This window comes from Triturus cristatus, chromosome 7, assembly GCF_964204655.1.
Source record: "Triturus cristatus chromosome 7, aTriCri1.1, whole genome shotgun sequence".
NCBI lineage: Eukaryota > Metazoa > Chordata > Amphibia > Caudata > Salamandridae > Triturus > Triturus cristatus.
Window position 1 is genome coordinate 1,642,435,894 of NC_140590.1, and position 12,386 is coordinate 1,642,448,279.

At 42.4% G+C, this 12,386-nt stretch overlaps 1 protein-coding gene across 1 annotated transcript in view; it reads left to right on the forward strand.

The window, feature by feature from the left end:
* The window catches only part of LOC146812611 (peroxidasin homolog), a 211,116-nt gene that overhangs the window by 25,842 nt on the left and 172,888 nt on the right, over positions 1–12,386 (forward strand). The window contains exon 2 of the mRNA XM_085619678.1: positions 10,435–10,506. Coding sequence (XP_085475804.1) covers positions 10,435–10,506 — 72 coding nt within the window. The remainder of the gene's footprint in view (positions 1–10,434; positions 10,507–12,386) is intronic.

Below are 12,386 nucleotides of genomic sequence, written 5' to 3' on the forward strand. Positions count from 1 at the left end.
ACTGTCACAAGCGCCAGTGTTGAAAATTAAATGCTGGTGTCAAGCACCGGAAACCACCGGCCCAAATTAAGCAATGTGTTCATGTCAACTTTAAGCATAAAAATATTTTGCACACAAAGGTTGATCAGTGATGTCATTTGTGCCGCAGAGTACTGCCTTGCTTTACACAAACTCACCCCTAAACATATTGTAAATCTAGTCATAGTGATCCTGCCCTGGTGGAGATCTTTTTTTGACAACCAATTTTATTGAGTTTTGTAGGTAATAACAAACAGCACCATTCAGAGCCACATATGCATCATCAAAATAGGGAGAAAAACACATCTCGGTGACATCAAGGTTACAGAAGGAAATCACTAAAAGCATATCCACATGTGCCTGAAGAGAGGACCACACCATCTCAATCATCGAGTACCCCGACCCATTTGCCCCACATACGGCAAAATTTCTCAGTACATCCCCTGGCCACATATAGAGGCCACTCCTGCGCAGCACACCAATCCACCCCCCAGTGCCAGCACCCTATAGTGGGAGGAGCAGTGTCCAACCAATGTGCAGCAATTTTCCTCTTGGCGACCACCAGTGCTGTGTTAAGGAAAAGCTTCTCCGCCCTAGAGCCGTCCAATCCGTCAGTGACTCCAAACAGAACATGTATAGGATCAAGAGGCACCTCCCACCCCAGGACCCCCGTCAGGTCTTGGGTTAACAATTCCCAATATCTCCGGATCGCAGAGCACGACCAAACCATATGGTAGAAATCGGCGTGGGGGTGGGCACAATGGGGGCAGTGGGCGTCAGGCCGAAGCCCAGCACAGTGAAGTCGCAGAGGTGTGAGGTAGGCGGCGTGTAGAAAAAAGATTTGGACCAGGCGAAGCCTCCCTGGTGGAGATCTTACATGCACACTGGGGAGCACAAAATCAACCTTTCACCAACTCTCCTAGTTCCCAACCAGGCCTTGCCTTTCCTTTTCAGTGCAGGTGGGCTGTTTACTTAAATAGCACCTACACCAGGGTTGGCTTTCCAGTCTCAAGTGGTAGCAATAATAATGAATCTTTACAAAGACAAAGTGTTATGAATTTCACAGCACTGTCATGGAAAACTGAACACATAGGCCCCAGTTGCATGTTGAGAAGGTCAGTATCAGCGGGTGGGATACTACTCCACCTATTATAATGGTCGCAGGCTTCCCGTATCCAGATTCCCATATGCTGGAACTACAGACCCAAAAATCAAACTGGTAAAATCACTTTTTTGGGGGGAGTTTTATATAGCGCGAACTAGACCCGCAGGTATCAGAGCGCTTTATATGAGCACCAGTTACATTACAGAGGGGCACATTCATTTTTGTTAGGCACGTGGAGAGTAAGTGATTTGCCCAGAATCACAGAATATTGAGCATCCCTGCCTAGACCCGAACCCGGTTCCCCAGCTCCGAGGTCGACCGCCCTAGCCATTAAGCCACATTCCCTCTCTCTTTGGGATTGGACTGCAAGTACCAAGAGCCCCTAATGCCTTGCCTCAACCAACCCCTTTCTGGGGCATGGGGATCATGTAATAATACTACCTGCCAGGCAACATCCTCCTGTTCCCTCCACCACACTCCACACCCCACTATCCTCCTTGCACCAGTGCCCCACTCACATTTTTCACCAGCTCACTATAGGTGGTAAATCAGAGCATTACTTGCCACAGAAAGAGAAGTTGTGTGTGGAATTTCCCCTGGGGGAAAAACTGGTGTGTTTGCTTATTCCCCATTCAATGTAGATTAACTCACAATAAGTGGATTTAGGCTTGGAGATGCCTGCCAGAATCGTATATTCCATGCACCTAAAAGAGGCTTTCTCATAAGTGGGGCCATCGACATCAAAACAAGAAGTGCAGAATTTGAATCTTTATTTTAACACATTCAGTACTTCTGAAAGATACCATGGAAAGTAAATAAGATAGGATGAAACGAGTTACTTTGATCTGAAAAATGTGCCAAGTTGCTTCCGTCGTTTCAGCGTGCCCGGATGAGAATAGCACACCTGCAAGAATTGTCTAAATAAAAAGATAATTGGAGTCCTTAGACAACAACATCTAGAAGCTGTGATGCAGGTAGACAAAACAAAACACTGGTCAAAAGAGGGAAGAATCCACAGAGTGCACACACCCAGCCAGCTGCTGTGCTCCTTGTGGTTGAACTCCTGCTGTAGGCAAGTTCAGGTGTCGGCACTGCTTGTCCTGTGACCAGGAGCCCTTTGTTGCTGAGGATGAGCCTCTCACAATAAGAGATAAAACTCCCTTATCTTCCAACTTCAGCCTGCTGGCAAGAGGGGGTTGTGTTTTATCAAAGAGAACTAGCTCTGGAGTGGGTGCTCCTAGTGTATGTTTGTTTTGGAAAGGAAACACATTGGGGCATATTATCAACGATTTGCGATGATTATCACAAAGCGCGCTCAGCACTTTTTTTTTATCGCCGGATTTCCTCGCCGTGATAGCGCGGTATTATCAATGCGTATCGCAAAGGCAATAGGAAAACCAGCGATAGCGTGTAGAACCAGCAATAGCGTGAGAATTCCAGCGATAAATCAACTGCGCTAATGTCACGCTTGCTAATAGGCAAGTGTGTACTTGACCTAACAATCCACCACCCATCGACGAGATGGTTAAGTCAAGTTTTTTTGAGGAGTTAGATTCCAGCGGTAAGCGAGGTTAGCGCGACTTTTCTTATCGCTTTGTGGGCATTGATAATAGAGGGAAGATGTGTTTGCGACTGTTTCAATGGAGTTTAAGTCAGGAATGCCTACTTTGCATGTCATTAGCGATATATATCGCTGACATGCAAAGTGGAGAACAGACGGCTGCTAACTCAAGGAAACATGCATTAGCATGTCCTTGATAATAGAGCGATGTTTAAATCGCCGCTTTTCGGCCGAAAACGGCCACTAAAGTGGCGAAATTGGGCTTGATAATATGCCCCATTATGTTTATAGTAAGGCCCTCACTCGCCAACCTAGTTCACTTCCTTTCACTGCACTCTCACGGCACAATACCAGCTCCGCTGTATCCAGGCGTCATGGCACACCCAAGGGGCACTCGGTGCCTTGGGTGGGGCCCGATGATGAAGCATGTCACCAACTAGGTTGGTGAGTGAGGGCCTTACTATAAACATAATGTGTTTCCTTTCCAAAACAAACATACACTAGGAGCACCCACTCCAGAGCTAGTTCTCTTTGATAAAACATATACACCAGGGGAAGTGAACTGGCTCCAGTACCTTCCCTCCCTCTCCTTTTGATTCTTATTAAGAGGGGATTGTGCCATCATGAGACAAGCCAGTCAATGATTTAAGACTTAAAAATATTTATTGTGTGGGCAGTTAAAATCACAGAAGATAGTCACATAAATAAATTCAGTAGGAATAAAATATATCAAAAGAATTGTTCATTACCATCAAAATTAAAGGGTGTGCAAACTCTAAATTTGAATCCTTCAGCCTAGGTTCAGGAGATCTGAGGCCGGATCTCTCACAAACAGAACGGTAAAGACTGGTTAATCAAGGCTAATCACTTAGACATACCACACCCCAGACACATGATACAATAAAAAATTAGCAGGCGAAAGGGAGACATTCATATGGCACATGACTACCGGGGGAAGAGAGGCTCAAATGTTCATTTCATCGGGTGGTACGAGGTAGGGGCGGAGAGCCTAGTTCAGGTAAGATGTTATGGTAATCTATATTCCTTACATACAATAAGCTCAGGCGAAGCGAATTGACGATGGTTTCCCTTTTCATTTTCTTGTTTGATTGTTCATAAATTGTATCATATTTTGCTTCAAACTTTATTGTTGAAATGGACAGTAAGGCGCAAAAACCCATGTAAATTGCTGAATGGGTACGCCGACAAACGGCTGCAACGAGGTAGGGTAAGGCAAATACGTTGCTACCCTAATGGACTCAAGAGTGCGATTCCTCTGACGTATGCATCCGACACTATGTACAGAAATTACATTCACGTGTACATTTGCTAGTTATACAGGACTGATATTGGTTATAATTTATCAGATTTCAACAACGTACATGACAGTGTTTATCGCACCTGCTGTGGTCACCGGATCCCTACATCACATGTAATCATTGTTACCTTTATGTTGGAAAAATGCAAATAAAGATATTTTAAAAACATTAAAAATCAGGGCTAATCACTTCATCTGCATTATAGAAATTTTAGGTAAGTAATACCGCTTTGGCAAAAGCAACAAACACCAGCACATCCACAGCCCCTGGGTACAAATTTCAGATATCTGACAACACCGCTACTTAGCTAAAGATCTTGCCAATGAATCAACTAACAACAAAATCTTGGATTGTACTCATCACCATGATATGAAATATTGGTCAAAGAAAACAATTTCTCTACTTATTAAGACTTTTGAAAAAACATAATAAATGTGCAACCGTGGTGATCTGGCTTGATATGGTACCTGAATATAGTATAACTAAATTGCGCCTGTATAAATATCAGTTACATAAATAGTTCACAATTGGTGTTAATAACAGAAAATCTATGTCCAATAGTAAGATATTTTTCTAAACAATATTTACGACATAATACTTATGTTATCTTCTCTTGAGCTGCAGCACCGAGCAATGTGATGGAGGAGGTATGAGCAGACTCAGGCTATGATTATACATCGGATGGTTATTTAGAAGTTTATTCTGTAGGCCCCGCATTATCTTTGTGCTGATCATGGAAAACCTTTCTATGGTCTATTTTTCTCTATCCCAACACCTTCATGGAAAATGACACACTTTGAGCTGCTTCCTTTGTAAGTCTTTCCTTTATAGACAAGCAGTAGATGGGTCAAAGTGATGGAGAGAGGTTAGATGTCTGCCTCGAGGGCCTATATTACAGCCATCTTTCATGGGTGCATTAGTATGTGATGTCAAGTTTTAACTTTTCTTTTTGGATGTCGGCCCTTCAGGGATGGACTATAATCCACCAAGATGGCAGCTATATAAAAAACTGTTCATATCTGGGTGGAGATTCCCATATTGGAGTCCTCCAGAATGCCCACTATAGGTGACTGGTCACTTTTCGACTTAGTGGATGAACATCTTTGGTCTTGGGTAAATGTGTTCAGTGGGACTGAGTGGTTTTCTGATAATGTAAGCAAGTCCCTTAGTAGGTTTATCAGGGCCATCCAAAGAGTGTATTGTTATTGTACTCATTACAGTCCTCTGTGGTAGGATATTGTCACAGGATTCACAATTGCAACTAATCACCACAAGACATCCAGCCTGTATTGTTAACAGCTGATCATGTGCAATTTGGTGACTTTCGCCCTCTTGGGCAGGATACATTGTTCTGACCCAGAATTATATGGTGCTTGAGCTCAGATGTTCTGGGTCATCATCTCTGGAATAGCCAGGTTTTTTACATCCTTCCTGAATGTTTTTGATAACCCTGGATATTTTTTTAATCTTGACTTGCAGTGAGATCAATGTTTGATGCTTGCATGGAGAATGAAATTCCATAAATAGGTTGTTTCTACTAAGGATGCAGGATGAGTCACCCTGCTAATCTTCAATGTAGTGTCCTATTCTTGTAGTGTAGTGGCAGTTTGATTTGTAGCTACCATTGGTCTTCCTTTTGGATACCTCATTGGATGAAGCAGAGTTTTCTGAATAGAGAGCCCTTGTCTATCAGCAGCTGGTGTAATGTCTAGAGCGCTGGTGTCATGTGTGCCCTTCGGGGGAGGAGGACTTGTGGTCTTGCTGTGGTGTTTTGGATCCTTCGGAATGTTTGTAGAGGAAAGCGGGGAGTGTCTAGGTACAGGCTGTTTGCATACTCCACCCGTGAAATTATGAAAGGTGAGGATGGTCTCTATTGACTATGGAGCAGATAGTTCACATTGTGACTTCATTAACAAAGGAGGTTTAGAGATAGGGTTGAGTCAATGATGACCATGGATAATTCACTTATTTTGCCTTATTGTAGTGGTTTGGTGGCTGTTCAATTGTTCACAAGTTATTATCTCAGTTTTTGAGCAGTTGAGCTGAAGATGGTTGATCATCATTCCACAGTGGCGCGGAGGTTTCCATCGAGACCAAATGTAACAATGTTTACAGGGCATCCATGCTTTAGGGGGATTTGTATATTGTTCTACATATCAGGTACATTTGTCATTGAAAGGACTCATTAGATCTGGTAAGGGGGTGAGGTAAAGAATTAACAGAAGTGAAGAAGTGTTCCAGCCTTGCGCAATGCGGGCTGTGAGGGGCGGAGATGAATATTGGTGTTGTCACTGAGCTTTGTTTGTCATTGAGACAAGAGATCTAGTCGAGCTCGCGCCCATGGATGCTGAATTCTTCCTGTCACTGTGTGTGTGTTTTGTGATGTGCCGAGTTAAAAGAAGTAGATAGGTCCTTAGGAAGTAGTGCAGCCAATTCATATTTTTGTCCCATTTTTGACCATTCCAAATTGATATCACTGTCCTCTCGGCGCCTCCGTCTGCTTGAAGTCCAGACTGTTGATCTCAATCTGAAATCAGTCTCTAGTTAGCCGAGTATGATGAATCAAGGTTCTTTACCTTGAGTAGTGTTATGAAGTAGGAGTTCTTCATTCCAGGTGGAGCGATCCTGCCTCTAGGGAGTTGATTTCAATATATCCTGCCACAGATCCCAAGCAAGTAGTTAGTAGAGTTTTAGAGATTTTAGCTTCAGTTGGTTGTGTTAGAGATCCAGTCAGTTGCTTGTTTTAATTAGATCACTGAAGTAAGACATTTTACAAGATAGCAGTATGGTGGCGAGCCTCCCTTAAAGACAAACCAGGCTCCGATTTGTTAGGGATAACCTTCACAAGTTAGGCCTTGGACACTATTTTGATTGCTCAGCTAGCATCCGTGAGAACGCGAGAAGAAATATAAAAGAGGCGCATTCTGCTAGGGCAAACACGCGCCGTTCTCAGCCGGAGGTAGCAGGCCCTCTCTGTGGCTTTTCCGAAGCAGACTGGGTGGACGGACAATTTGGTGCCTAGTCCTTGTGACAATTTGGCAACCCAAAGCACATTGCACTTTACGCTTTTTTGCACCCTTTACAAAGAGCCTAGGAGGAAATCTTTAGTTCCGATTCTAAAAAAATGTTTTTATATTGACAGTTTTAATCATTTACGCTCTCTGGCAACCACTGATATATGTACTGGGGTTCCCAATTTCATCAAAGTTGCAATTGATATTAGAAAACTGTATTAGTATATCATGTTTTTATTCTTTTTAGCAATTGAACAGAATGAATTGTTCTCATGTTGTTTGTAAATAGATCATGGTAACTATATACTGTATTGCTGATTTTATGTACTTTTATGTTTTTTTTCCTGAAAACAGAATAAAGTTATCTTGACTCTTGACAAACCAGGCACTGCATCGGCACTGCCAGTGCAAATGTCCACACACATAGACCAGAATTTGTACTGCATGTACAACAGCAGTTCAAGCTTCCCACAGAAACCAGAACTTATACAGTGTATCCAATAGTAATTCAAGCATCTCTTGCATAGAGACTAGAATGTATACAATTCAAGAAGCAGAATGCAAGATTCTTCCACAAGCTGACCGGATCTTCTATAGCATGGGCAGCAGCTGTGCAATCCTCTCACAAAAGATCAGAACTTATACAACAGAAGCAGCAGCAGTACAAGCTTCCCCCACAACTATATCAGTAATTATACAGTATGGGCTGTAGCAATGAAAGTTTCCCTCATATGTAGACTAGAATGTATATAGACAGAAAACAGCAGTGCAAGCTTCCCTTGCATAGATACCAGAATGTACACAGCTCTAGCAGTCAACGTGCTAGATTCTTCCACAAACAGACCAGAAGATAACTCAGCATGGGAAGCAGTAGTGCTCTCCTCCCTCACAAAGAGACCAAAACAAAAAACTGAAATTACACAGTGCCCTCACACCGAGACCAGTATTATTAGAGCCTGAGAATCAGTTCAATCTTGCCTCAAAAACAGACCAGAACTTAAACAGAACAGGCAGCAGCAGCGCAAGCTTCCCCAGCAAACAACTGGCTAGAACTCGTACATCATGGCCTGCAGCAGTGCAAGCTTTCTCCAAAACACCAGATCTGATATAGCCGGACTGGGCAGACACATGTCCCAGATGCAAATGCTCGGACGTGCATTTTGTCCATATGCCGTGGGACTGTCCTGAGCAGGTGCGCTACTGGGGGGTGGTTGGAGAAATTCTGCAGACTGTCACAGGATGGACCATACCAGCCACTATTAAAGGGGTGGTGTTGGGACTGCTACCCACGCCAAAAGCCAAGAAACTCACCAGGAAATTCATAAAGCTGGGCCTCCTGTTAGCAAAATGGCGAATCGCAATTCATTGGCTTAGTCCAGATCCACCCATGTTCGAGAGGTGGATTAGAGATATGCTGGAGTGGACCACTGCAGAATTAATATGGATAAAAAGGTCAGGAGGGATGATAATCTTGAGGATTATGTGAGGGCTTGGTACCTAATGTTCACAGACTTAACCAAAGGAAAAGATCCCTCGGAGAGGGAGGCTCTTTCCTTACGCTCCACTCAGAAAAGGACCGACATGTTAACCATACCTGAGGTCCCCCATACGCCAGTAAATAGCACAGATAGTTGAGGTACACAATAGAACCGATGGTCTCCAAGCCTCGAAGTGAACGTTGCAAACCATAACCGGGGGTTGGGGGGTAGGTTCATAGTTATTGTTACCAGTGATTTAAAAAGTGATAATGACATATGAGATTTGTGGATACTGGTAGGAGTTAAGCAATAGCCTATGTTAAATGATCATATATCCTGATCGACTGAAACCAAGAACACTGTAATTGCTGTAATATGCCAGTTTTGGAAAAGTGTTGTTATTATCGTGCAAATGTCAATAAAAATATAAATATATAAATATATATATATATATATATATATATATATATATATATATATTATCTACTGGCGGTCGCCAGTAGATAGTTATAGTTAGGACCGTTTTTCCATAGGAAATCTGAAAATTCTATTTTGAATAACTTTGGCGCCGGTTGACAAATCCTCGCGAAATTTTCAAAACTAATGGGGCGCTCCGCTCAGCTCCTACCCTGAAAGTCTCGGGGTGATTCGTCAAGCGGGGGCCGAGAAAAGAGGGGGGTCCCAAAACGCGTTTTCCCCATGCATTTTTCCATAGGACCTTTAGTCGAAGGTACAGCCCGAACGGCTGAACAGAATTACTTGAACTTTGGCAGAGAGGTAGTCCTCAGGTCAGGCATGTGCCTTTTGCATGTATGGAGTAAATCTGTTCAGTATTTCCTGAGAAAATTGCAGTTAAACCACATAAATTCTATAGCCGCGCACCCTAACGTGCGCGAGCGTAATTCTTATTGGTGGTTACATGTCAGTCAACGTTCGAATCGGTCGAAATCAGGCAGTGTCGGCCGCCATTTTGTTTGTTGTGGGTGCGAGAGTGAAAAATAGAGGTGGCGAACGTGAAAAGGGGGCAGGTTAGAGAGCTTGTCAGGGGGTCCCTAAAGGACCCCGAAGGGTGAAAAAACATTTTTTTAAAAAATTTTTTAAATCGCAGGGTGCGCGCACCGTGCGCGCACGGTGAAAAACCTTAAAAATTAGTATTTTTTTAAAAAATACATAACTTAGCATTTCAAAAACCGTACAAATTCACTTTAAAAACCATAGGTTTCACACACGTTATAGTTAGGAATTAGCATTTAAAAACCTTGCAAATTCACTTAAAAAACCATAGGTTTCACACATGTTATAGTTAGGTGGACATTTCACTCGTAAAAAAACAATGAAATTCCCCCGTTATAGTTAGGTCAGATAACTATAACTCGCGCGACCGCCACTCTATCACAAGGATGATGTCATCAGTGATGTCATGAGTGATGCCACTGACCATGTCATGAGTGATGTAATATGTGACGTCATCAGCAGTGGATTGCGGGCGCGCAAGTTATAGTTATCTGACCTAACTATAACGGGGGAATTTCATTGTTTTTTTACGAGTGAAATGTCCACCTAACTATAACATGTGTGAAACCTATGGTTTTTTAAGTGAATATATATATACCAGATCTGATATTGCATGGGCTGCAGGTGTCCAACATTTCCTCATACATGCAGAATAGTTTCATGGTATAATAGATGGTCATACAATGTCAGTAGAGGCGTAGAAGAACAGGTCGTGGATTATCAATATCTGAATAATTTCACAGCCTGTTAATTCAACCAATAGCTCAGAGAAGGATGCATTTACAGAAAACAAAGGAGAACTTAGGAATGGTCAAGGTGTGTAGGTCTCTCCAGCTCTGGGGATAGCTGTTTCATATACTCTGTTTCTTTAGGTGTCACTTGGCTGATGGTTGGTCTCATTATTTCTTCTTCTATTTTATTTCAGTGATTTGCGCTTTAACCGCATCAGAGACATTCACCAGGAAACCTTCAGCAAACTCAAAAACCTCAACACACTGTGAGTACAGAATGGGTTATCAGTTCACTTTATTGATTCCTTCTTCATTTACTTGCGATTTTCCTATCGCGCTATGCGTCTTCTTGCAGTTAGTGGACAGCGCTAAACTATACATCGAGTAGTATACCGCAAGTACAGCAACACTGATGGGCACTTTAGTACATTGCATTCCATTCATTGACTTTTCAATAGAAAGAAACAGAAACATAATTAATTTCTCTCGTTCTCAGAATTTTTAATAACTTTCTCATCAATGGTACTGTTTATTGACATATCTGATTGATTGAAACAATGGGCTGTGAGAATATATGACGTTACAATGCATGCAATTACAATGCATGCTTTTACAATGCAGTCTTTAAATCGCAACGACCATTACATGGCATGATTTTACAACGCATGCCCTTATGATGCATTTCTTTGAAAACTACTATTACAACGAATTCCATTACAATGCATACCATTACAATGCATATCATTACAACACATAATATTTTTAGGGCAACTGTAGGGTAAGTTTTAGATAGTGTAGGGGTAAAAATTACTATTCCCACTCCAGGGAGTGCAATAGTAGGGTAAGTGTTGGATAGTGTAGGGGTAAAAATTACTATTCCCATGTACCCCAAAACCCATACCCACACTAATACTAAATAAATCTCCATTACTTACCTTATAATGCGTTGTAATGGCATGCGTTGTAATGATATGCGTTGTAATGTAATGCTTTGTAGTGACATGCGTTATAATGGCATTCATTGTAATGGCATGCGATTTAAAGGCAGTTGCGTTGTAACAGTTGCGTTGTGAAGGTAGGTCATTGTAATGACTGCGTTGTAATGGATATTTCCTGGCTGTGAAGGGTGGGCCGGATTAAAATTTGTCCCAATGACTGTTCAGACCCAGTTCCACATTCCAACTTTTTAGACAGCCTTGATCAGCCTGACAAACACATAACCCAGTGGCGGCTGGCGATCTTCAAAAGTAAAGGGGTGCAATATATGCCAGAATTTCACCCCAACTTATTCTAAATTTGCCTTGAGAGTTGGCCATGTTTTAAAAACGACCTTCATTATGCCAAAATCCAGCATTTTGCAGGTACTCCTAATAGCAATAATTACACACAGTATTACAGTAGCAGAATTTTATCATTGCTATTGTCCAAATATCATGGATGGCCCATATCTCAAAAATTACCTCCAGTATTTTCGAGGCAGCATTTTATCACAGTTTGCTTCCCCCAACCCGCTCACTTGTCAACAATACGCCATGGCTGCCATTTCTAAGGCAAAGAATTCTCTTTAGTATGCCAACACCAGCATTTTGCCATTGGTGTCCCTTTTATATCATGTATTTCTTCCAGTATTTCAGCATATGAATTTTCCCTTGGGTGCCAGCATTTTTTTCCACAAAGGCCATGCCAAGAATTACTTCTTGTATGTCATGGCCTGCATTTCGCCATGTGTGCCCTATCTTATGGCGTGAATTACCTCCAATATGCCAGCGGCAGCATGTTACCATGCTATCTTGGGTGCCGCCATAACCCTAGAATTATATTGAGTATGACATGGCCAGTGGCAGACTCAGAAACATAAACCTGCAAATAAACACACTCTTACTCACTCACTCTCCCTCACTCATACTCCCTCTGACAATCACTCTCTTCCCCTCTCCCATTGTAACTCACACTCTCTCACTCATTCTCACTCCTACTAACAGTTACTCGCACACAAATATACTCCTACTCACTGATTGTTACTCTCACTTACAAACACACACACTCACCCTTTCACACTCAATGACTCTATGCCCAGGTGCAACTGCACCTGCTGCACCATTGATAGCTACACGCCTAATGCCCTTCCACACCCTCGCAACCTCCA